Below are 27,495 nucleotides of genomic sequence, written 5' to 3'. Positions count from 1 at the left end.
GAATCCCCCGAGATGGGATTGACGGCGGCGGCGTCTCCGTAACTTTTCTCGTATCGTGGCTCTCGGTACTAGGGTTTTCGCGACGGAGAGAATATATAGGCGAAGGGGCAGAGTCGGGGGACGCTCGAGGGGCCCACCCCATAGGGCGGCGCGGCCAGGGGTGGGGCCGCGCCCCCTAGGGTGTGGCCGCCTCGTCGCCCCTCTTCGTCTCCTCTTCGGACTTCTGGAAGGCTCCGTGGAAAATAAGACCGTGGGCTTTTGTTTCGTCCAATTCCGAGAATATTTCCTGTGTAGGATTTCTGAAACCAAAAACAGCAGAAAACAGGAACTGGCGCTTCGGCATCTTGTTAATAGGTTAGTGCCGGAAAATGCATCAAAATGATATAAAGTGTATATAAAACATGTGAGTATTGTCATAAAACTAGCATGGAACATAAGAAATTATAGATACGTTTGAGACGTATCAATGACATTCCACCGAGAGGGCCCAGAGCATATCTATCCGTCATCAGGATGGACAAATCCCACTCTCGATCCATGTGCTTCAACTCATACTTTCAGAATACTTAATCCCATCTTTATAACCACCCATTTACGAAGTGGCGTTTGATGTAATCAAAGTACCCATCCGGTGTAAGTGATTTACATGATCTCATGGTCGAAGGATTAGGTTACTATGCATCGAAAGCTTATAGCAAGACGAACTCAATGACTTGATCTAATGCTATGCTTACTATAGGTGTGTGTCCATTACATCATTCTCCTAATGACATAACCTTATTATTAATAACATCCAATGTTCATGATTAGGAAACCATGATCATCTATTAATCAACAAGCTAGTTAAACGAGAGGCTTACTAGGGACTCTGGTTGTTTACAAAACACACATGTATCAATGTTTTCACTTAATACAATTATAGCATGGGATGTAAACATTTATCATGAATACTAAGATATAACAATAACCACTTTATTATTGCCTCTCGGGCATATCTCCAACAAGGAGGAGGGACACCTGGAGACAGAAACCATGTCCCAATTCTTCGATATTCATGTTATATTAATTCATGGTTAATCAACGGGGGTATAACTATGAGGACCTTTAAACTTACAGCGTTGGTTGGCCACCCCTTGCTTGCTCTTAATTGGCCTTGGGATCAATCACTAGTGGTGTATTTGCTCATGTATATGGCTACACATATCTATGGCTCCTCTCTAGAAGAAACACTAAAAAGACTATACTGAGCTTCAGTAATTGTGACAACCACATAAATGAAATAGCAATTTGCCAGAGCACTTACTCCCTTGAGTTACTCCACTTCACCTCACTCTACTACACTTTAATTTTCTTGCATTAGTTTTAATCCTTGCATTTTATTTTCAGCACTTATAGTTTTATAGTAAAAATCTCTTCACATACACACACACTATAGTCTCTAGCTTTGCATAGAAGGGTTATAGCGCTTTAGAGAATAGATAGTTTACCTTTAGCTACTCGTGGGTTCGACACTCAAATACTTATCGAATCGTACTACGGCGATCCCCTGCACTTGGGGGTTATCAGCAACCCTGCCTACGCTATCCGGTAGTACACAGATTAGCGGTTCCTTGGCATTCTACTCGAATAAATGACCAAGGAGATCCTCCGCCAGATGGTTGGGCGGAACACCTCCGCTAAAGTCTGAGGGTGTCTCACCTCCGTGTTCTCCGCCCAAATCTGAGCTGGTGTACGAGAGATCTGGCGCCAGATGATGCTGAAGAAGAGAGATGTTTGTTGCTGAGTATTTCAATGAGATGAAGGGCTTCGCTGACGCCATGGACATGGTCGGAAACCCCACCTATGTGGGATTTCTTTCATCCTATTCTGCAATGATATAAAAATTCTTGTAACCGGCAACATCACATCACAAAATCAAGAAATTCGCTAAACTTATATGCAAATCAGAACAATCGGGGGCAACCTAGGGTTCTTTAGCTGTCAAAATTGCAAAGAAATTGCGTATTAAACTAGACGAGGGCGTCAGAATCAGTCGTCCTCAACGCTGGTGTGTCGGTGTCGCAGCCATCGCCACCCCTCCTCCTGCATCTCTGGCTCCATGTAGCATTTGCCGCGCTCCGCATTCGGACGGGGAAGCGAACGAGAGGGGGTCAGAATTCATGGACCTCTACGCCGGCGCCCCCGCCCCCGTCGATCCACTGAGCTCCCGCCCGCTCCAGTGGAGAAGGCACCCAAGGAAAGATAGAGTTGTATTACGAAAAACATACTTGTAATCTTACGGGATGAGTTAGAAACCTTCCCGGACTCTGTAACCTGTGTATTGTGAATCCCTCGACTCCACCTCCTATATAAGGGGGAGTCGAGGGACAAAGAGAGGATCGATTCATTGTCTCGCGCAACCCTAGTTTTCACATCGTCGAGTACTTTTCGGCTGAAACCTTCGAGATCTACTTGCCCTCTACTTCCGCTAAAACCCTAGTCTACAATCCGTAGGCATTGATAAGTTAATCCCTTGTCACCGGCGTAGAGGTCATTTGGCTGTACCCAAGTAGCGATACGGCCTATTCCTTAAAAAAATAGGGACACGGTACATAGTTAGATTCCACATGTCAGACACTAGTTATGGCCTTAAATCAAGAATTTGGGATAGCGGCAACAAATTAGACAAAAAAATGGAGTCGGCTGCAAAAGAGATTTGGTTTCAGTGTATTGCCCAAATTCTTGATAAAAAGTGTGGCCTTGGATGTTTTGTGCAATTTTCTCAAGTTTGCAATAAAGTGAGGCCTGAGGGGTCTTTCATGTAAAAAAAAAGACAAGTAGACAAGTGGTAGTACGTTTTTTTTTTTAACTGGACAAGTGGTAGTATTAGTAGAATATCATTGGTGGTGAGAGGGGCAGGTGCTCAAGAGTCCATTCCAAGAATGGTATTGATGTTGGAGGCAAGAAAGAGCAATTATCGGGTGCCGACTTCCTTCTTGTAGCTAAATATCGCTTTCTATTAATGGGAAAAAAAGAGGGAGCTCTCTTTGCTAAAAAGAGTGGGGTTACCGACTGCCGCTGGAGATATTTGTCACTAGCGGTTTGGAGCTTTGGATCGCTACCAGGACCGGTCGGCCGGGTGGATCGAGATCGGCCAGACCGCCTCTCCTCCGGGCAGCACGGTTGGCACGGGAGGAGGGAATCATGAGCGAGGGCACGCTGAAAATGGTGAGGCGGCTGCGCGTCCCCGACAGCGGCGGCAGCAGCAGCATAGGCATCGTCGCCGACGACTGGAACGGCGGCGGGCGCTGCATAGGCGCCCGGATCCGCGGCGTCAACGTGGGGTTCCTGGACGAGCAGGTGCTGGTGCTGGTATTCCGCGCGCTCGACTGGGACCCCCGGACGCTCTCCTCCGTGGCGCGCGCCAGCCGCCGCCTCCGCGCCGTCGCGGAGCGCGTGCTGTGGCGCGACCTGTGCGCCTCGAGGGCGCCGCTGATGGTGGCGGCGCTCACGACCACGGCGACGGGGCGCGTCGGCGGCGGGTGGCCGGCGCTGGCGAAGCTGCTCCTCTTCTGCTCCGGCGCTGCGGCGGGGGCCGCCGTGCCGGGCCACTTCGCCCCCATGTCCCGGTTCTCCAAGACGTCCGGGCGGAGCTTCCTGCCGCGGCGCTGCGGCAGGGACGTCCTGTACGTGTCGGACCCGTGCGAGCACGCGGCGCCCGGCGACGACGGCGAAGACGACTTGGGAGCGTACCGGGGCGTGTTCCGCGGGTTCGTGGGGTCCCGCACGCGCGCCCGCCTGGTGGACAGCCGCGTCCCGCTAGAGCCAACCGTGCGGTGCCCCTACTGCGGCGCGAGCGTCTGGAACGTGGCCGCGCCGCGCGGCGCGCGCCGCCGCCTCGGCGCGCACGAGAGGCGGCTCCAGTACTTCGTCTGCGTCAGCGGCCACCTCCACGGCAGCTGCCGGCTCGCGCGCCTCACCTCCAGCGACGGCGGCGCCGTTGGCTCCGGCTCCGACGACGACGATGACGGGTTCGCTGACGCCGACAGCGGACGACTGAGGACGACCGGGCGCCTGGCGGTGTAAAGCAAAGAGCCGGCCACTTGATGAAAGCAGTACGTAGCATCGTCTTCGTTTCTTTTGCACGTATAGGTTAAGGCTCCGTTTGGTAGCGAAGTATATTTGAAGTATTCAGGCTGCAGTTTTCAAAAATAATGTGGTTTTAAATACTTTGCGATGTTTGGCTGGATCAAAAAACTGCGGTTTCAATACTTCAGTATTCCCCAAAACAAAGTATTTTCACAGTATTGAAAAAAGAGATCCAGACCTCTTTTTTCCAAAACTGAGAAACGCTAGAAAAAAAGCTCCACCCAATCTGCTCGCATGCTTGATCCGTCGCCGGCCTATTTTCTGTGTGGATTCTTGTTGGCGTATTAGAGAAAGAAAGAGACAGGCAGAGCGCAATGAAGAGAAGACAGGTAGGAGTATTGCCGATACTAGAATAATCGATCTAGTCAATATGACGATACTGGAATAATCGATCTAGTCAATAGGACAATAGCTATTGCATGGATCAAACGGGTAGCTACTAATCGATCTAGTCAATTACTACTGCAGGGAGGCTAGTCTGCCTGTGATGCCTTTTATTCATCTACGCCTTACAGTATTTCTAGTCGATTGTACTATACATACCACTAGTAGAAAATGGGGCAACCGTCTAAGCCTTTAATACCGGTTTGTGCGCTCAGGCGGGCGAGGAGCATCAATACCGGTTTGTGATGGGCTTTCGTACCGGTTCGTGTTGGTCTTCGGCCCGCACTTCAGACGCGTGTGGGGCCAGGGCTGGACCTTTGGTACCGGTTCGTAACACGAACCGGTACCAAAGGGTGACCAGCTATATCACATCGCCCGCCCCGTCCCTGCCCCCTGGCTCTCATTTTTCTCTTCTTCCTCTCACACTCTAAATTTTTCTCCACCTCTCACACTCCAACAAATCTCTATTTTTTCTCCACCATTTTAACAAGATTAAAGGCATACATCTATCCAAGGGTTAGCAATATCATCCTTTCTTCCGGCGTTCCTAATTTAGCTCATTTCTTTGGTAGTTTTAACTCGTACTATTTTTCTAGTGCTAGCAATGTGTTCGATGAAATGCCTAAGTTAGGGATTTTACTTTTTTTATAATCAATTTGAGCTGAAATTATGGTATATTTTGTAGGTTTTAATTAGTATCATCCCTGTCCTCACCGCCGTCGATCACCAGCATCGTCCCCTAGCCGGCACCGTACAACCTCGGCGAGCCTCTTCTTTTTTATAAAAAAAACTTAGTTTTATGTGATGAACTTGAATATTAATTAAGTTGTTCACTCATATATCCACGATGTTGTGTAATTAATGATTTTTTGATATACATATAAAATGCAGATGAGTCGACAATGGATGTACGGTGACCGGTGCCATCCCGACTTCATTAATGGCATGCATTATTTTCTCAACGTGGCTGAGGCAAACAGGAAGTCGAATGGTTTCATCTATTGTCCATGTAGTTCCTGTAAGAATACGATGGATTACTCTACCTCAAAGACCATCCACGTCCACCTGCTGTAGAACGGTTTCATGCGCAGCTATAATTGTTGGACCAAGCACGGAGAAAGAGGGATTATATTGGAAGACAACGAAGAAGAAGAGGATAGTGACAACTATCCTATGTTCACTGAAGACGGTGATAGTAGAATGCGCGAAACAACCACTGGGGACTGATCTATGTGGATACTACGTTTGCGAGTACATCCACAGAATTGTCAGCGAGAGAGTGAATAATGAAAAAAATAGAGAGGTACGAAAACAATATTCACAAATTTATTTTGTTACCATAAGTTGTGCTGAGTTTCAGTAATAATTGTTTGATTTGTGATTTGATATATACATATATACGCACACACACATAGCTCATGTATTTATTTGTATCTTATTCTTTTACAGTTGAGAAGAAAGCGGGAGAAGATCTCAATCGAGGAGCGCTTCAAAGCAATTGGCGAGGAATTGGCGGGATTTTTCCTTCGGGAAGTCATACCACCATCCGGAGAGTTCCACTATGCATAAAGATCTTCTCCCGCTCCTCGATTTCTTTTTGTATATATAGTTCGACTCGGAGTGTACCACTATGGTACATGTAATAGATAGTATGCCTCGGAGAGTACCACTACGCATGAAGATCGATCTTCATGCATGTACTACTTTATTCTGGTGCATCGACTTGATATGCATCGAAGAGTACTACTTATGCAGTTACATGTGTGTTATATTATATGCACCAACTTGATATGCATCACCTTGATCTTCATGTACTACGTAAACCCAAACGCGTTTCTGGTGCATCGACGTGATACGAAACGCTCTGATACCCCTAAACCCCTCATAAAACCCTAAACCCTGAATTCTCTGCCGCGGCAGACAACCTTTGGTACCGATTTGTAATACAAACCGGTACCAAAGGTCCCTCGCCGTGCGCTCTCCTGGGCGCCCGCGTGGAGGCGCCATTAATACCGGTTCGTAAGGAACCGGTACGAAAGGGGGGGCTTTTGTACCGGATCTTTTATACCGGTTGAGAAACCGGTGCAAAAGGCCCTTACGAACCGGTACACATCTCACGTCTTTGCTTGAAGCATTATTTTCTATTTGTATGTAGCCTAAAAACCAGTCCAGGGGAGGATGAAACAACAGTTCCCAAACACCTTGCATTTTTTGCTAAAACTGAGAAATACTACGGTATCACGAAACTGCAGTATTCCATGCCAAGGCTGTGAAATACTTCAGTTTTGGAATAATGTGGTTTAGAAAATATGGAGCTCCCAAACGGAGCCTAATTCTTGTGGACACGATGATCGGATGATGGCTCGAGTTCACAGTTATCAGACGTCCTATGTTGCTCCGTGATACGCGTACAGCACGCGTCCGTTGGGAACCCCAAGAGGAAGGTGTGATGCGTACAGCGGCAAGTTTTCCCTCAGTAAGAAACCAAGGTTTATCGAACCAGTAGGAGCCAAGAAGCACGTTGAAGGTTGATGGCGGCGGAGTGTAGTGCGGCGCAACACCAGGGATTCCGGCGCCAACGTGGAACCTGCACAATACAACCAAATTACTTTGCCCCAACGTGACAGTGAGGTTGTCAACCTCACCGGCTTGCTGTAACAAAGGATTAGATGTATAGTGTGGATGATGATGTTTGCAGAAAACAGTAGAACGAGTATTGCAGTTGATTGTATTCGATGTAAAAGAATGGACCGGGTTCCACAGTTCACTAGTGGTGTCTCTCCCATAAGATAAATAGCATGTTGGGTGAATAAATTACAGTTGAGCAATTGACAAATAAAGAGGGCATGACCATGCACATACATGTTATGATGAGTATTGTGAGATTCAATTGGGCATTACGACAAAGTACATAGACCGCTATCCAGCATGCATCTATGCCTAAAAAGTCCACCTTCAGGTTATCATCCGAACCCCCTCCAGTATTAAGTTGCAAACAACAGACAATTATATTAAGTATGGTGCATAATGTAATCAATAAATACATCCTTAGACATAGCATTGATGTTTTATCCCTAGTGGCAACAGCACATCCACAACCTTAGAACGTTCACCGTCCTGCATTTAATGGAGGCATGAACCCACTATCGAGCATAAATACTCCCTCTTGGAGTTACAAGTAACGACTTGTCCAGAGCCTCTACTAATAACGGAGAGCATGCAAGATCATAAACAACACATAGATAATAGATTGATAATCAACATAGCATAGTATTCATTATTCATCGGATCCCAACAAACGCAACATGTAGCATTACAAATAGATGATCTTGATCATGTTAGGCAGCTCACAAGATCTAACAATGATAGCACAATTAGGAGAAGACGACCATCTAGCTACTGCTATGGACCCATAGTCCAGGGGTGAACTACTCACACATCACTCCGGAGGCGACCATGGCGGTGAAGAGTCCTCCGGGAGATGATTCCCCTCTCCGGCAGGGTGCCGGAGGCGATCTCCTGAATCCCCCGAGATGGGATTGGCGGCGGCGGCGTCTCTGGAAGGTTTTCCGTATCGTGGCTCTCGGTACTGGGGTATTCGCGACGAAGACTTTAAGTAGGCGGAAGGGCGGAGTCGGAGGGCTGACGAGGGGGCCACACACTAAGGCCGCGCGGGCCCCCTGGGCCGTGCCGCCCTAGTGTGGCAGCGCCTCGTCGCCCCACTTCGGTTCCCTTTCGGTGTTCTGGAAGCTTCGTGGAAAAATAGGCCCCTGGGCGTTGATTTCGTCCAATTCCGAGAATATTTCCTTACTAGGATTTCTGAAACCAAAAACAGCAGAAAACAGCAACTGGCTCTTCGGCATCTCGTTAATAGGTTAGTGCTGGAAAATGCATAAATATGACATAAAGTATGTGTAAAACATGTGAGTATCATCATAAAAGTAGCATGGAACATTGATAACCCACAAGTATAGGGGATCGCAATAGTCTTCGCGGGTAGTAAAACCCAATTTATTGATTCGACACAAGGGGAGACAAAGAATACTTGAAAGCCTTAACAGCGGAGTTGTCAATTCAGCTGCACCTGGAAACAGACTTGCTCGCAAGAGTTTATCAGTAGTAACAGTTTTATAGCAGAAGCAGTAGTGAAATAACAGCAGCAGAGTAACACAGACAACAGTAGTGATTATAGTAAACAACAGGATTAAAATACTGTAGGCACAGGGATGGATGACGGGCGTTGCATGGATGAGAGAAACTCATGTAACAATCAAAGCAGGGCATTTGCAGATAATAATAAAACGGTGTCCAAGTACAAAGCAATCCATAGGCATGTGTTCCATATATAGTCGTACGTGCTCGCAATGAGAAACTTGCACAACATCTTTTGTCCTACCAGCCGGTGGCAGCCGGGCCTCAAGGGAATCTACTGGATATTAAGGTACTCCTTTTAATAGAGTACCGGAGCAAAGCATTAACACTCCGTGAACACATGTGATCCTCACATCACTACCATCCCCTCCGGTTGTCCCGATTTCTGCCACTTCGGGGCCTTTGGTTCCGGACAGCGACATGTGTATACAACTTGCAGGTAAGATCATAGAACAATGCATATCATGATGAAATAATAACATGTTCAGATCTGAGATCATGGCACTCGGGCCCTAGTGACAAGCATTAAGCATAACAAGTTGCAACAATATCATCAAAGTACCAATTACGGACAATAGGCACTATGCCCTAACAATCTTATGATATTACATGACCAATCTCATCCAATCCCTACCATCCCCTTCAGCCTACAGCGGGGGAATTACTCACACATGGATGGGGGAAACATTGCTGGTCGGTGGAGAGGCGTCGGTGGTGATGATGGCGATGATCTCCTCCAATTCCCCGTCCCGGCGGAGTGCCAGAACAGAGACTTCTGGCCCCCGAGACGGAGTTTCGCGATGTGGCGGCGTTCTGGAGGGTTTCTGGCGACTTCCACTTCTTCCTCGCGATTTTTAGATCGAACCCCTTAAGTAGTCCAGAGGGGGGCGTCGGAGGCCAGCCGAGGGGGCCACACACTAGGGCGCCGCGCCCCCCTGGGCCGCGCCGGCCTGGTGTGTGGGGCCCTCGGGCCTCCACCTGGCTTGCCCTTATGGCTCCCCAAGTCTTTTGGTAAAATAGGCCCATTGATATAAATTCCGAGGATTTTCCCGAAAGTTGAATTTCTGCACAAAAACAAGACACCGGAGCAATTCTGCTGAAAACAGCGTTAGTCCGCGTTAGTTGTATCCAAAACACACAAATTAGAGGCAAAACAATAGCAAAAGTGTTCGGGAAAGTAGATACGTTTTGGACGTATCAACTCCCCCCAAGCTTAGCTTATTGCTTGTCCTCAAGCAATTCAGTTAACAACTGAGTGCGATAAAAGAACTTTCACGAACACATTTGCTCATATGATGTAAATATTCTCATGATATGGCTAATACTTAGGCAGTTCATAATAAGGTATATGCAAATAAGATCATCTAATAGCTATGTCAATCATGGAAAGGTACCAACAATTAATAATAAGCATCATGAATCATGTCTATAAGCAGGATTGCAATGTTCATAAAAGAGTATGATAAAGTGGTATCTTGCTTGCCCATATTTGATCAGCAAAACATAAATGCTCAGGCACCTCTGAAGTTCATAGAAAGACTAGAAGTAGTGATTGTCAAAGATAAAAGCATCAAAGTTATACCACAATCAATCATATTTTGAGACAAGCATATTATACTAAGAATGACAGTTGTGCTCTCAAGAAAGTGCTCAAAGAAAGGATGGAGACACAACATAAAAGTAAAAGATTGACCCTTCGCAGAGGGAAGCAGGGATTAACATGCGCTAGAGCTTTTCATTTTTTTAAACAGGAGTAAAATTATTTTGAGAGGTGTTTGTTGTTGTCAACGAATGGTAATGGGTACACCAACTACCTTGCCAACCAGACTTTCAAGAGCGGCTCCCATGAAGGACGTTATTTCTACCAGCAAGGTAGATCATCCCTCTTCTCTTTTGTTTACACACGTATTTTAGTTTTATTATGAGTGACACTCCCCCAACCTTTGCTTACACAAGCCATGGCTAACCGAATCCTCGGGTGCCTTCCATCAATCACATACCATGGAGGAGTGTCTATTTGCAAAATTAAGTTGCTTACTGATGAATCAGAGCAAAACATGTGAAGAGAATTATTAATGAAGTTTGATTAATCGGGGCTGGGAACCCCATTGCCAGCTCTTTTTGCAAAATTATTGGATAAGCGGATGTGCCACTAGTCCATAATGAAAGTCCGTCAAGAGTAAATGATAAGGTTGAAAGTTAAACACCACATACTTCCTCATGAGCTATAAAACATTAACACAAATTGAGAAGCATTTTGAAGGTTTTAAAGGTAGCGCATGAGAATTTACTTGGAATGGTTTGAAATGCCATGCATAGGTATTTATGGTGGACACTTTGGAACAACTTGGTTTTCATGTGTTTGGAAGCACGAGCAGCGTTCCCGCTCAGTACAAGTGAAGGCTAGCAATAGACTGGGGAGCGACAAATCAAGAGAGCAGTAATAAATTAACGGAGGCATAAAAGTGATACAAGAACTCTGAAGCAATGTAAATCATAGAGGCTTAATTGACTTTTGTTCAGTCATATGCATGCGTGAGCATGTGCCAAGTCGATTCAAATGAATTATTCAGAGGAGGATACCACAATGTCATACCTATTTATGAATAAAACAATGCAAGCAAACATCCATGACATGCTACTCATATTAATAAATTGGAGCTAAACATGAGAGATCATGAACTACTAGACTTTCTTAAATGACATATACCTCACATGAACCAACTAAGCATGCTCACATGGATGAGTATATGTATAAAAATGAAAACAAATAGAGTTCATACCAGCCTCTCACCACAATCCAATTGTCGTAGATCGTGATTATTGCCTTTCACTTGTGTAGCTTGGATAATATGAAATGAAAAACACGCTACAGCCACCGAAGACCATTGAACTCATAGTGAACTTAACAAACCAAAGAAGAACAGCAAATATTTTTGGTGTTTTCGAATTGGAAACAAGAACAAAAGGAAACAAGCAAACAAAGCAAAATCTTTTTGGATTTTCTTATAGCAAACCAACAATAGCAAATAAAGCAAAATAAAAGCAAGAAACAAAAATAAACAAATGGTGAAGAGAAACAACAGAAATATTTTTGGTATTTTTGTGTTTTAGGAAAGAAACAAAGCAAAAACAAGAAAAAGGAAAACTAGAAGAGTCACATAAACACAAAGCAGCATGAATTCGTCAAACTTGACAGCAGTACAGTACTCGATTTTTAAGAAATTCTTCCACTGCTCAAATTGAAAAGTGTTCAACTGATGAAAGTTAGATAACAACCTGGGGAACATGCACAAAAATTGGCTTCGCAAAATATCATTCTGGATATTTTTGAGAATTTTTTTGGTAACAGTCCAGAATCTGTTTTCAGGCAGCACTTCCCCAAATATCATCTCCCTCTCATTAGAAAATCACTCAAAGAAACTAAACAAGTATATACAAGTATCCAGCAACCATAATATGCAAAGAATGAGTGATGCCGGTATACCTCCCCCCAAGCTTAGGCTTTTGGCCTAAGTGGAGTTCAACCCCAGCGAGGGTCGCTGTTCCACGCCGGTGGATCATACATGGCGTAGTCATAGTGAGGTTCCTGTGCAGAAGAAAAGCGTGGAGGCTCCACATGTCCAAAATGTTGATGCGAAGAACTTGCTGCATCGGATGACGAGTCGAGGTGTTCCTTGGCCTCCTCCGTGTTGTCTCTTGAATGATGGCCTCCTCCCTCTATGTGTGCATTCAGTGCACCTTCTGTGACTGACCAATCCTCCCTGGAATCAAGGTTAAATAGAACAGGCGCAGGCAATCTTACTAGTTTTTCAGTTTTCTTAGTTATTCTCCAAGCTTTCTTATAAAATGTCATCTTGTAAAACAGGTTACCCAAATTAGATGAATCAGAAACAAATTCATGTTTAATCATGGAGACTATGTCAAGTTTTTCTATGGAAAGTTGAATATCAAGATGGTGAGGTTCTACTTCGTGCAAAGCTAATAAACGAGAAGCGATGAGACCTCCACAAATTCCGCCCTTCTCACGGTTAGTAGCAAGTCTATAAGCTATCAATGCTCCCAAATTATAAGCCCTATTGCTTTGCAGTGCTGCAGCTAGGAAAGCTAAATCCTGGATAGATAATTTACTACCATTCTTTCTAGCAAGAACGCACTTAGTAATGAAATAAGCAAAGTAGCGGATAGCTGGGAGTTGAATGCTACTGATTTTATCACCATCCTCTGAGAAAATCCTTCCATGACAAATCATCTCGAAGAGGTTTAAGAGCTCTCGCGGCGATCCCCTTATCTTCTCGCATGATCCCCATTGCGGTACTCTAATTGCTGTACAAAAATCATCGAATGGCAAGTTGACAGTTTTATTATAAATCTTGTACTGAACCATGGGGTTAGATTGCGACCAATTGAACTTAAAATCCTGCACAACAGACATAGTCAATTTTGCATATTGGCATGGTTCTCCGTCAACAAAATCATTCAACCCTGCATGAGAAATTAGATTCTGAACATCTTCCAAGATTCCTGCACTTCTCATGAAATCTGTGCACGGGTAGTAAGAGGGGTATACTCCCTCTTCGCGGTTCACTCTCATGACTTGTTGCACCTCCAATTCTTGTTGGTTTAGTTGATGTCTATTCCACTCCATTTTCTGAAATTTTCAACAAACATTATAAAACTTGATTTGGTGATATATAATTGAGGGAAACTACTATAGGAACTTGCTAGAGTACTAATCATGCATCAAAACTAGTTTATACAACTTAGAACAAGCATGCAAGCTCACTAAACATGTTACCTACAGCAGCAAAATATTCAAGATATACTCAACCAAACAAAATTCTACTTGGATAATCGGAGGAGTCACATACCGGAGAGCAAATGTGCCAAATTTAGGGGCCAATCTGGGCTGAGCAAAGAGATCGAGAAATCTTGAGCTCTTGAGCGAAAACACGAGTGAGAGAAAGCTGGTGCTGATTTTTTCGGGAGAGAGAAGAGTGTGGGAGGCAGAGATGCTAAAGTGGGGCAAAGGGGGACCCACACACCAGGGTGGCGCGCCCCCCTTGCTGGCCGCGCCGGCCTATTGGGTGCCACCCTGGGGTGCCCCACTGGTCATCCCCAGGTGCTCCCAGGTGCATTTTCGAAAAATAGGACCAACGGTATAATTTTTGTGAATTTTTGAAAATTTTGAAAAATGCACATTTCTGGGTATTAAGTTTATTATTACTGGCCAGGAATTTTTTTGAAATCTCTAATTAACTAAGGAACTTTGCAAATCAAAGGTGCTGCAGCAAGTAAAGCAAGTGGAGGAAGAAAGAGATGTTGTTTACCTCCTCTATGCATATAAAAAGTATTTGTTAACAAGGTTGATCAAGTCTTGCCACCAAATAAATTTTACCTAGCATAAGAAGAAATAAACCTCAAATCAATCATGTTACCTTGAATTGTATTGATATGGATCCAATCATAAGACTTTGATATCCTTCTTTAGGCTCATATATAGGACAATCGATAGTTCCAACTTTGATAGTTCTCACATTAGAAATAGTATTAACTCCACATACTTTATCAATCCTCTTGGGGAAATAGACGGTATGCTCCTTGTCATCAACATTGAAAGTAACCTTTCCTTTATTGCAATCAATAACAGCCCCTGCGGTGTTAAGAAAAGGTCTCCCAAGAATAATAGACATATTATCATCTTCAGGCATTTCCAACACAACAAAATCAGTTAATATCAAGCAATTATTAGTAACTTGAACAGGAACATCCTCACATATACCAACAGGAATAGCAGTAGATTTATCAGCCATTTGCAAAGATATATCAGTAGGTATCAACTTATCTAAATAAAGCCTCTTATAAAGAGAAAAAGGCATAACACTAACACCGGCTCCCAAATCACATAGAGCAGTTTTAACATAATTATTCTTAATAGAACAAGGAATAGTAGGTATACCTGGGTCGCCCAACTTCTTTGGAACTTTGCCATTGAAAGAGTAATTAGCAAGCATAGTGAAAATTTCCTCATTGGGGATTTTCCTTTTGTTAGTGACAATATCTTTCATATACTTTGAATAAGGAGGCAATTTAATAGCATCAGTCAAAGGGATTTGCAAGAATAAAGGTTTCATCCAATCACAAAATTTATTATAGTGTTCCTCTTCCTTTGATTTTAGTTTCTTAGCAGGAAAAGGCATTTGCTTTTGCACCCAAGGTTCTCTTTCATTACCATGTTTCTTAGCAATAAAATCTTCTTTAGTATACTTTTTATTTTTAGCATGCTTTTTAGGTTCATCTTCAACCTCTTCTTTATCAGAAGCATCATTCTTATTATTATCATTATCATTATCATTATCATTACCACTTTCAGTTTTAGCATCAGAAATATAAATACTATTAGGATCATTAACAGGTTCAGAGGATTCTACAACATTTTTATGTTTCTTCTTCTTTTTCTTAGAAGGAGCACTAGTTTCAATTCATTGAGAATCTTGTTCAATTCTTTTGGGATGCCCTTCAGGATATAGAGGATCCTGGGTAGAGACACCACCTCTAGTTGTTACTTCATAAGCATGTTTCTCTTTAGAATTATTTTTTAACAAGTCATTTTGAACTTTAGTGAGTTGATCAATTTGAGTTTGAACCATTTGAAAATGTTTAACAAGCATCTTAACATCATTGGAGGTTCTCTCCACAATATCATGCAAATTGCTAATAGCTTGAGAATTTTCCATTAGATGATTCTCTACTCTCATATTAAAATTTTCTTGCTTAACAATATAATTATCAAACTCATCTAAGCATTGAGCAGGAGGTTTTGAATACGGAATATCTTCCCTAGTAAAGCGTTGAAGGGAGTTTACCTCAATCATGGATGAAGGGGGAATTATCTCACATATATCTTCTATGGGAGGTAGATTCTTCACATCTTCGGATTTAATACCTTTCTCCTTGAGAGACTTCTTGGCTTCCCTCATATCTTCATCATTTAATTTAATTAAACCCCTCTTCTTCAATATTGGCATCGGAGTTGGTTCAGGTATGGTCCAATCATCATGATTCCGGCCTATTTTAGCCAATAATTCTTCAGCTTCGTCTGGAGTTCTTTTCCTGAAAACACAACCAGCACAACTATCCAAATATGCCCTAGACTCAACGGTTAGTCCACTATAGAATATATCAAGTAAATCATGCTTTTCCAATTCATGTCTTGGTCGAGCCCTGATAAGAGAGCAAAATCTTGCCCATGCTTCAGGCAGTTTCTCTCCATCTTCCTGGTCAAAGCTATAAATTTTCTGTAAAGCAGCATGTTGAGCACTAGCGGGAAAGTATTTCCGAAAGAAAACATCAAGCAAATCACCTGGACTTTTAATAGAACCAGGAGGCAAATTATTATACCAAGTTTTAGCATCATCCTTTAATGAGAAAGGAAAAATTTTAGCAACGAAATAAGTACGCATTTTAACATCATCAGAAAACAAGCTACTCATAGAAGAGAGTTCATTCATGTGTTCTACAACACTTTCTTTTTCAGTACCACAAAAGGGTGTTTTCTCAACAATAGCTATATGAGATAGATCGAAAGAAAAATCATAATCTTTATCCTTAATGCATATAGGAGATGTGGCAAATTTAGGATCAGGAGATAGCTTATGTCTAACAGTATATTGTGCGAGAAACTTTTTAATTTTTCTTGCATCAGTAATAGCATTGCATTTATCAATAAAATCATCATTAAGTTCCACATAGTCCTCATCAGGATCATCACTAGAATAATCAAGTTCAGGTGAATTAACAGGTGTAGCAGCATTAGGAGTTTCAGTATTTTCAATTTGTCTAGACCTAGCAATTGTAGCATCTAGAAAGGATCCCAATGAACCACTATCATCAAGCACAGCAGAAACATTATCAATATTATGAGAGTTTTCAGATTCAGCAGAAGTACCAGCAAGTGAAGTTTGCGGCGGTGAAACAAGTTGACTTATCACAGATGGTGAATCAAGAGTAGCAGAGGTACTCAGATTTGTACCTTTTCTTGTAGTGGATGGTAATATGGCGACTTTAGGATCGCGAGTTTTACCCATGATGGAGAATTTGCAGCGAACAATATCAATCCAAGTGAACTTCCAAATAAAGCTATGCTCCCCGGCAACGGCGCCAGAAAACAGTCTTGATAACCCACAAGTATAGGGGATCGCAATAGTCTTCGCGGGTAGTAAAACCCAATTTATTGATTCGACACAAGGGGAGACAAAGAATACTTGAAAGCCTTAACAGCGGAGTTGTCAATTCAGCTGCACCTGGAAACAGACTTGCTCGCAAGAGTTTATCAGTAGTAACAGTTTTATAGCAGAAGCAGTAGTGAAATAACAGCAGCAGAGTAACACAGACAGCAGTAGTGATTATAGTAAACAGCAGGATTAAAATACTGTAGGCACATGGATGGATGACGGGCGTTGCATGGATGATAGAAACTCATGTAACAATCAAAGCAGGGCATTTGCAGATAATAATAAAACGGTGTCCAAGTACAAAGCAATCCATAGGCATGTGTTCCATATATAGTCGTACGTGCTCGCAATGAGAAACTTGCACAACATCTTTTGTCCTACCAGCCGGTGGCAGCCGGGCCTCAAGGGACTCTACTGGATATTAAGGTACTCCTTTTAATAGAGTACCGGAGCAAAGCATTAACACTCCGTGAACACATGTGATCCTCACATCACTACCATCCCCTCCGGTTGTCCCGATTTCTGCCACTTCGGGGCCTTTGGTTCCGGACAGCGACATGTGTATACAACTTGCAGGTAAGATCATAGAACAATGCATATCATGATGAAATAATAACATGTTCAGATCTGAGATCATGGCACTCGGGCCCTAGTGACAAGCATTAAGCATAACAAGTTGCAACAATATCATCAAAGTACCAATTACGGACAATAGGCACTATGCCCTAACAATCTTATGATATTACATGACCAATCTCATCCAATCCCTACCATCCCCTTCAGCCTACAGCGGGGGAATTACTCACACATGGATGGGGGAAACATTGCTAGTCGGTGGAGAGGCGTCGGTGGTGATGATGGCGATGATCTCCTCCAATTCCCCGTCCCGGCGGAGTGCCAGAACAGAGACTTCTGGCCCCCGAGATGGAGTTTCGCGATGTGGCGGCGTTCTGGAGGGTTTCTGGCGACTTCCACTTCTTCCTCGCGATTTTTAGATCGAACCCCTTAAGTAGTCCAGAGGGGGCGTCGGAGGCCAGCTGAGGGGGCCACACACTAGGGCGGCGCACCCCCCTGGGCCGCGCCGGCCTGGTGTGTGGGGCCCTCGGGCCTCCACCTGGCTTGCCCTTCTGGCTCCCCAAGTCTTCTGGTAAAATAGGCCCATTGATATAAATTCCGAGGATTTTCCCGAAAGTTGAATTTCTGCACAAAAACAAGACACCAGAGCAATTCTGCTGAAAACAGCGTTAGTCCGCGTTAGTTGTATCCAAAACACACAAATTAGAGGCAAAACAATAGCAAAAGTGTTCGGGAAAGTAGATACGTTTTGGACGTATCAAACATAAGAAATTATCGATACGTTGGAGACGTATCAGCATCCCCAAGCTTAGTTCCTACTCGTCCCGAGTAGGTAAACGATAACAAAGATAATTTCTGAAGTGACATGCTATCATAATCTTGACCATACTATTGTAAGCACATGTAATGAATGCAGCGATTCGAAGCAATGGTAAATACAATGAGTAAACAATTGAATCATATAGCAAAGACTTTTCATGAATAGTACTTTCAAGACAAGCATCAATAAGTCTTGCATAAGAGTTAACTCATAAAGCAATAAGTTCATAGTAAATGCATTGAAGTAACACAAAGGAAGATTAAGTTTCAGCGGTGATACGTCTCCAACGTATCGATAATTTCTTATGTTCCATGCCACATTATTGATGTTATCTACATGTTTTATGCACACTTTATGTCATATTCGTGCATTTTCTGGAACTAACCTATTAACAAGATGCCGAAGTGCCGATTCTGTTTTCTGCTGTTTTTGGTTTCAGAAATCCTAGTAAGGAAATATTCTCGGAATTGGACGAAATCAACGCCTGTGGGCCTATTTTGCCACGAAGCTTCCAGAAGTCCGAAGACGAGACGAAGAGGGGCCACGAGGCAGCCAGAGCATAGGGCGGCGCGGCCCCTGCCCTGGCCGCGCGGCCCTATGGTCTGGGCCCCTCGTGCCGCCTCTTGACCTACCCTTCCGCCTACTTAAAGCCTCCGTGACGAAACCCCCAGTACCGAGAGCCACGATACGGAAAACCTTCCAGAGACGCCGCCAACGCCGATCCCATCTCGGGGGATCCAGGAGATCGCCTCCGGCACCCTGCCGGAGAGGGGAATCATCTCCCGGAGGACTCTACGCCGCCATGGTCGCCTCCGGTGTGATGTGTGAGTAGTCTACCCCTGGACTATGGGTCCATAGCAGTAGCTAGATGGTTGTCTTTTCCCCATTGTGCTATCATTGTCGGATCTTGTGAGCTGCCTAACATGATCAAGATCATCTATCTGTAATTCTATATGTTGCGTTTGTTGGGATCCGATGAATAGAGAATACTTGTTATGTTGATTATCAAAGTTATATCTATGTGTTGTTTATGATCTTGCATGCTCTCCGTTACTAGTAGATGCTCTGGCCAAGTAGATGCTTGTAACTCCAAGAGGGAGTATTTATGCTCGATAGTGGGTTCATGCCTGCATTGACACCTAGGACAGTGACAGAAAGTTCTAAGGTTGTGTTGTGCTGTTGCCACTAGGGATAAAACATTGATGCTATGTCTAAGGATGTAGTTGTTGATTACATTACGCACCATACTTAATGCAATTGTCTCTGTTGCTTTGCAACTTAATACCGGAAGGGGTTCGGATGATAACCTCAAGGTGGACTTTTTAGGCATAGATGCGGTTGGATGGCGGTCTATGTACTTTGTCGTAATGCCCAATTAAATCTCACTATACTCATCATGATATGTATGTGCATGGTCATGCTCTCTTTATTTGTCAATTGCCCAACTGTAATTTGTTCACCCAACATGTCGTTTGTCTTATGGGAGAGACACCTCTAGTGAACCTGTGGACCCCGGTCCAATTCTCTTTCTTGAAATATAATCTACCGTAATACTGTTTTACTGTTTTCTCGCAAACAATCATCTTCCACACAATACGGTTAATCCTTTGTTACAGCAAGCCGGTGAGATTGACAACCTCACTGTTTCGTTGGGACAAAGTACTTTGGTTGTGTTGTGCAGGTTCCACGTTGGCGCCGGAATCCCCGGTGTTGCGCCGCACTACATCCCGCCGCCATCAACCTTCAACGTGCTTCTTGGCTCCTCCTGGTTCGATAAACCTTGGTTTCTTTCTGAGGGAAAACTTGCTGCTGTGCGCATCATACCTTCCTCTTGGGGTTCCCAACGAACGTGTGAGTTACACGCCATCAAGCTAAATTTCGGTCGCCGGTGCCGGGGAGATCAAGACACGCTGCAAGGGTAGTCTCCACTTCTCAATCTCTTTACTTTGTTTTTGTCTTGCTTAGTTTTATTTACTACTTTGTTTGCTGCACTAAATCAAAATACAAAAAATTAGTTGCTAGTTTTACTTTATTTGCTATCTTGTTTGCTATATCAAAAACACAAAAAAATTAGTTACTTGCATTTTCTTTATCTAGTTTGCTTTATTTACTGTTGCTAAAATGGCCAACCCTGAAAATACTAAGTTGTGTGACTTCACAACCACAAATAATAATGATTTCTTATGCACACCTATTGCTCCTCCTGCTACTACAAAGCAGAATTCTTTGAAATTAAACCTGCTTTATCGAATCTTGTTATGCGAGAGCAATTTTCTCGTGTTAGTTCCGATGATGCTGCTGCCCATCTTAATAATTTTGTTGAACTATGTGAAATGCAAAAATATAAAGATGTAGATGGTGACATTATAAAATTAAAATTGTTCCCTTTCTCATTAAGAGGAAGAGCTAAAGATTGGTTGCTATCTCGCCTAAGAATAGTATTGATTCATGGACTAAATGCAAGGATGCTTTTATTGGTAGATATTATCCCCCCTGCTAAAATTATATCTTTGAGGAGTAGCATAATGAATTTTAAACAATTAGATACTGAACATGTTGCTCAAGCTTGGGAAAGAATGAAATCTCTGGTTAAAAATTGCCCAACTCATGGATCGACTACTTGGATGATCATCCAAACCTTCTATGCAGGACTAAATTTTTCTTCACGGAATTTATTGGATTCAGCTGCTGGAGGTACCTTTATGTCCATCACTCTTGGTGAAGCAACAAAGCTTCTTGATAATATGATGTTCAACTACTCTGAATGGCACACGGAAAGAGCTCCACAAGGTAAGAAGGTAAATTCTGTCCGAAGAAACCTCTTCCTTGAGTGATAAGATTGATGCTATTATGTCTATGCTTGCGAATGATAGGACTAATATTGATCCTAATAATGTTCCATTAGCTTCATTGGTTGCACAAGAAGAACATGTTGATGTAAACTTCATTAAAAATAATAATTTCAACAACAATGCTTACCGGAACAATTCTAGTAACAACTATAGGCCATATCCTTATAATAATGGCAACGGCTATGGTAATTCTTATGGTAATTCTTACAACAATAATAGGAATTCACCCTGGACTTGAAGCCATGCTTAAAGAATTTATTAGTACGCAAACTGCTTTTAACAAATCTGTTGAAGAAAAGCTTGGGAAAATTGATATACTTGCTTCTAAAGTCGATAGTCTTGTCGCTTGATGTTGATCTTTTGAAATCGAAAGTTATGCCTAATGAGAATCATCATAATAAAATTGTTTCTACAGCAAATGCCATCCACGGTAGAATTAATGAGAATATAAGATTAATGTCTGAATCAAGGTGCTAGGTGGGATAGAGAAGAAAATGAAAAACTAGCTAAAGAGAAGAATGTAGCTAAAGTTTGGACTATTACCACCACTTGTAATGCTAATGCTACACATGTTGCTGCACCTCCTACTAATACTAATAAAAGAATTGGTGTTAGCAATGTTTCCACTTCTAATGCAAAGCGAGAAACCGCCTGAAATCGCTTAAAATCATTAAATCGCTTGTGATAAAGCTGCTGAAATTTTTTCCAACATTGGGGATGATGATCCCATTGCTTTAGATTATAATGGTTTGAATTTTGATGATTGCCACATCTCTGAAGTTATAAAGTTCTTGCAAAAACTTGCTAAAAGTCCTAATGCTAGTGCTATAAATTTGGCTTTCACATATCATATTACAAATGCTCTCATAAAAGCTAGAGAAGAGAAACTAGAGCGCGAAGCCTCTATTCCTAAAAAGCTAGAGGATGGTTGGGAGCCCATCATTAAGATGAAGGTTAAAGATTTTGATTGTAATGCTTTATGTGATCTTGGTGCAAGTATTTCTGTTATGCCTAAGAAAATTTATGATATGCTTGACTTGCCACCGCTGAAAAATTGTTATTTGGATGTTAATCTTGCTGATCATTCTACAAAGAAACCTTTGGGGAAAGTTGATAATGTTCGCATTACCGTTAACAATAACCTTGTTCCCGTTGATTTTGTTGTCTTGGATATTGAATGCAATGCATCTTGTCCCATTATATTGGGAAGACATTTTCTTCGAACTGTTGGTGCTATCATTGATATGAAGGAAGGTAATATAAAATATCAATTTCCTCTCAAGAAAGGTATGGAACACTTCCCTAGAAAGAGAATGAAGGTACCTTTTGATTCTATTATGAGAACCAATTATGATGTTGACACTTCGTCTCTTGATAATACTTGATACACACTTTCTGCGCCTAGCTGAAAGGCGTTAAAGAAAAGCGCTTATGGGAGACAACCCATGTTTTTACCTACAGTACTTTGTTTTTATTTTGTGTCTTGGAAGTTGTTTACTACTGTAGCAACCTCTCCTTATCTTAGTTTTGTGTTTTGTTGTGCCAAGTTAAGCCGTTGATAGAAAAGTAAGTACTAGATTTGGATTACTGCGCAGTTCCAGATTTCTTTGCTGTCACGAATCTGGGTCCACCTCCCTGTAGGTAACTCAGAAAATTATGCCAATTTACGTGCATGATCCTCAGATATGTATGCAACTTTCATTCAATTTGAGCATTTTCATTTGATCAAGTCTGGTGCCATTTTAAAATTCGTCAATACGAACTGTTCTGTTTTGACAGATTCTGCCTTTTATTTCGCATTGCCTCTTTTGCTATGTTGGATGAATTTCTTTGATCCACTAATATCCAGTAGCATTATGCAATGTCCAGAAGTGTTAAGAATGATTGTGTAACCTCTGAATATGTTAATTTTTATTGTGCACTAAACCTCTAATGAGTTGTTTCGAGTTTGGTGTGGAGAAAGTTTTCAAGGATCAAGAGAGGAGTATGATGCAACATGATCAAGGAGAGTGAAAGCTCTAAGCTTGGGGATGCCCCGGTGGTTCACCCCTACATATTCTAAGAAGACTCAAGTGTCTAAGCTTGGGGATGCCCAAGGCATCCCCTTCTTCATCGACAACATTATCAGGTTCCTCCCCTGAAACTATATTTTTATTCCATCACATCTTATGTGCTTTGCTTGGAGCGTCGGTTTGTTTTTGTTTTTTTGTTTTGTTTGAATAAAATGGATCCTAGCATTCACTTTATGGGAGAGAGACACGCTCCGCTGTTGCATATGGACAAGTATGTCCTTGGTTTCTACTCATAGTATTCAAGGCGAAGTTTCTCCTTCGTTAAATTGTTATATGGTTGGAATTGGAAAATGATACATGTATTAATTGCTATAAATGTCTTGGGTAATGAGATACTTGGCAATTGTTGTGCTCATAATTAAGCTCTTGCATCATATGCTTTGCACCTATTAATGAAGAAATACATAGAGCATGCTAAAATTTGGTTTGCATATTTGGTTTCTCTAAGGTCTAGATAATTTCTAGTATTGAGTTTGAACAACAAGGAAGACGGTGTAGAGTCTTATAATGTTTTCAATATGTCTTTTATGTGAGTTTTGCTGCACCGGTTCATCCTTGTGTTTGTTTCAAATAAGCCTTGCTAGCCTAAACCTTGTATCGAGAGGGATTACTTCTCATGCATCCAAAATACTTGAGCCAACCACTATGCCATTTGTGTCCACCATACCTACCTACTACATGGTATTTTCCGCCATTCCAAAGTAAATTGCTTGAGTGCTACCTTTAAAATTCCATCATTCACCTTTGCAATATATAGCTCATGGGACAAATAGCTTAAAAACTATTGTGGTATTGAATATGTAATTATGCACTTTATCTCTTATTAAGTTGCTTGTTGTGCGATAACCATGTTCACTGGGGACGCCATCAACTATTCATTGTTGAATTTCATGTGAGTTGCTATGCATGTCCGTCTTGTCTGAAGTAAGAGAGATCTACCACCTTATGATTAAGCATGCATATTGTTAGAGAAGAACATTGGGCCGCTAACTAAAGCCATGAACCATGGTGGAAGTTTCAGTTTTGGACATATATCCTCAATCTCAAATGAGAAAATTATTAATTGTTGTTACATGCTTATGCATAAAAGAGGAGTCCATTATCTGTTGTCTATGTTGTCCCGGTATGGATGTCTAAGTTGAAGAATAATCAATAGCGAGAAATCCAATGCGAGCTTTCTCCTTAGACCTTTGTACAGTGGCATAGAGGTACCCCTTTGTGACACTTGGTAAAAACATGTGCATTGTGATGATCCGGTAGTCCAAGCTAATTAGGACAAGGTGCGGGCACTATTAGTATACTATGCATGAGGCTTGCAACTTGTAAGATATAATTTACATGATACATATGCTTTACTACTACCGTTGACAAAATTGTTTCATGTTTTCAAAATCAAAGCTCTAGCACAAATATAGCAATCGATGCTTTTCCTCTATGGAGGACCATTCTTTTACTTTCAATGTTGAGTCAGTTCACCTATTTCTCTCCACCTCAAGAAGCAAACACTTGTGTGAACTGTGTATTGATTCCTACATACTTGCTTATTGCACTTATTATATTACTCTATGTTGACAATATCCATGAGATATACATGTTATAAGTTGAAAGCAACCGCTGAAACTTAATCTTCTTTTGTGTTGCTTCAATGCCTTTACTTTGAATTATTGCTTTATGAGTTAACTCTTATGCAAGACTTAATTGATGCTTGTCTTGAAGTGCTATTCATGAAAAGTCTTTGCTATATGATTCACTTGTTTACTCATGTCATATACATTGTTTTGATCGCTGCATTCACTACATATGCTTTACAAATAGTATGATCAAGATTATGATGGCATGTCACTCCAGAAATTATCTGTGTTATCGTTTTACCTGCTCGGGACGAGCAGAACTAAGCTTGGGGATGCTGATACGTCTCCAACGTATCGATAATTTCTTATGTTCCATGCCACATTATTGATGTTATCTACATGTTTTATGCACACTTTATGTCATATTCGTGCATTTTCTGGAACTAACCTATTAACAAGATGCCGAAGTGCCAGTTGCTGTTTTCTGCTGTTTTTGGTTTCAGAAATCCTAGTAAGGAAATATTCTCGGAATTGGACGAAATCAACGCCCAGGGGCCTATTTTGCCACGAAGCTTCTAGAAGTCCGAAGACGAGACGAAGAGGGGCCACGAGGCAGCCAGAGCATAGGGCGGCACGGCCCCTGCCCTGGCCGCGCGGCCCTATGGTCTGGGCCCCTCGTGCCTCCTCTTGACCTACCCTTCCGCCTACTTAAAGCCTCCGTGACGAAACCCCCAGTACCGAGAGCCACGATACGGAAAACCTTCCAGAGACGCCGCCAACGCCGATCCCATCTCGGGGGATCCAGGAGATCGCCTCCGGCACCCTGCCGGAGAGGGGAATCATCTCCCGGAAGACTCTACGCCGCCATGGTCGCCTCCGGTGTGATGTGTGAGTAGTCTACCCCTGAACTATGGGTCCATAGCAGTAGCTAGATGGTTGTCTTCTCCCCATTGTGCTATCATTGTTGGATCTTGTGAGCTGCCTAACATGATCAAGATCATCTATCTGTAATTCTATATGTTGCGTTTGTTGGGATCCGATGAATAGAGAATACTTGTTATGTTGATTATCAAAGTTATATCTATGTGTTGTTTATGATCTTGCATGCTCTCCGTTACTAGTAGATGCTCTAGCCAAGTAGATGCTTGTAACTCCAAGAGGGAGTATTTATGCTCGATAGTGGGTTCATGCCTGCATTGACACCTAGGACAGTGACAGAAAGTTCTAAGGTTGTGTTGTGTTGTTGCCACTAGGGATAAAACATTGATGCTATGTCTAAGGATGTAGTTGTTGATTACATTACGCACCATACTTAATGCAATTGTCTGTTGCTTTGCAACTTAATACTGGAAGGGGTTCGGATGATAACCTGAAGGTGGACTTTTTAGGCATAGATGCAGTTGGATGGCGGTCTATGTACTTTGTCGTAATGCCCAATTAAATCTCACTATACTCATCATGATATGTATGTGCATGGTCATGCTCTCTTTATTTGTCAATTGCCCAACTGTAATTTGTTCACTCAACATGCTGTTTGTCTTATGGGAGAGACACCTCTAGTGAACTGTGGACCCCGGTCCAATTCTCTTTACTGAAATACAATCTACTGTTTTACTGTTTTCTGCAAACAATCATCTTCCACACAATACGGTTAATCCTTTGTTACAGCAAGCCGGTGAGATTGACAACCTCACTGTTTCGTTGGGACAAAGTACTTTGGTTGTGTTGTGCAGGTTCCACGTTGGCGCCGGAATCCCTGGTGTTGCGCCGCACTACATCCCGCCGCCATCAACCTTCAACGTGCTTCTTGGCTCCTCCTGGTTCGATAAACCTTGGTTTCTTTCTGAGGGAAAACTTGCTGCTGTGCGCATCATACCTTCCTCTTGGGGTTCCCAACGAACGTGTGAGTTACACGCCATCAAGCGGTTGCTTTCAACTTGTAACATGTATATCTCATGGATATTGTCAATGCAAAGTAATATAATAAGTGCAATATGCAAGTATGAAGGAATCAATGCACAGTTAATACAAGTGTTTGTTTCTAAGACAGAAGGAAGTAGGTAAACTGACTCAACATAAAAGTAGAAGAAAGGCCCTTCGCAGAGGGAAGCATTGATTGCTATATTTGTGCTAGAGATTTTATTTTGAAAACAAGAAACAATTTTGTCAACGGTAGTAATAAAGCATATGTATTATGTAAATTATATCCTACAAGTTGCAAGCCTCATGCATAGATTACCAATAGTGCCCGCACCTTGTCCTAATTAGCTCGGATTACCTGGATTATCATTGCCATACATATGTTTTAACCAAGTATCACAAAGGGGTACCTCTATGCCGCCTATACAAAGGTCTAAGGAGAAAGCTCGTATTGGATTTCTCGCTTTTGATTATTCTCAACTTAGACATCCATACCGGGACAACATAGACAACAGATAATGAACTCCTCTTTAATGCATAAGCATTTAGCAACAAATAATATTCTCATAAGAGATTGAGGATTGTTGTCCAAAACTGAAACTTCCACCATGGATCATGTCTTTAGTTAGCGGCCCAATGTTCTTCTCTAACAATATGCATACTCAAACCATTCAACTCATGGTAAATCGCCCTTACTTCAGACAAGACGAACATGCATAGCAACTCACATGATATTCAACAAAGTGTTGATGGCGTCCCCAGGAACATGGTTACCGCTCAACAAGC

General features: G+C 42.4%; 1 protein-coding gene across 3 annotated transcripts; it reads left to right on the top strand.

The window, feature by feature from the left end:
* Positions 1-2,988: 2,988 nt before the first annotated feature.
* On the top strand, positions 2,989-6,288 carry LOC127305346 (EID1-like F-box protein 3). Of its 3 annotated transcripts, XR_007853843.2 has the most exons (4): positions 2,989-4,094; positions 5,198-5,263; positions 5,404-5,815; positions 5,962-6,288. XR_007853843.2 is itself a non-coding variant. In XM_071821239.1 (2 exons), the coding sequence occupies exon 1, from the start codon at positions 3,184-3,186 to the stop codon at positions 4,063-4,065; it is 882 nt and encodes a 293-aa protein (XP_071677340.1). In that variant the 5' UTR covers positions 2,989-3,183; the 3' UTR covers positions 4,066-4,094; positions 5,962-6,288. The 3 variants fall into 3 exon arrangements, 1 of the variants encoding a protein (XP_071677340.1); XR_007853842.2 differs by lacking the exon at positions 5,198-5,263; XM_071821239.1 differs by lacking the exons at positions 5,198-5,263; positions 5,404-5,815.
* Positions 6,289-27,495: the final 21,207 nt, after the last annotated feature.

The sequence above is a fragment of the Lolium perenne genome, chromosome 6 (assembly GCF_019359855.2).
Source record: "Lolium perenne isolate Kyuss_39 chromosome 6, Kyuss_2.0, whole genome shotgun sequence".
NCBI lineage: Eukaryota > Viridiplantae > Streptophyta > Magnoliopsida > Poales > Poaceae > Lolium > Lolium perenne.
The sequence above is the reverse complement of the archived record's forward strand: the minus strand, read 5'-3'. Positions and strand labels throughout refer to the sequence as shown.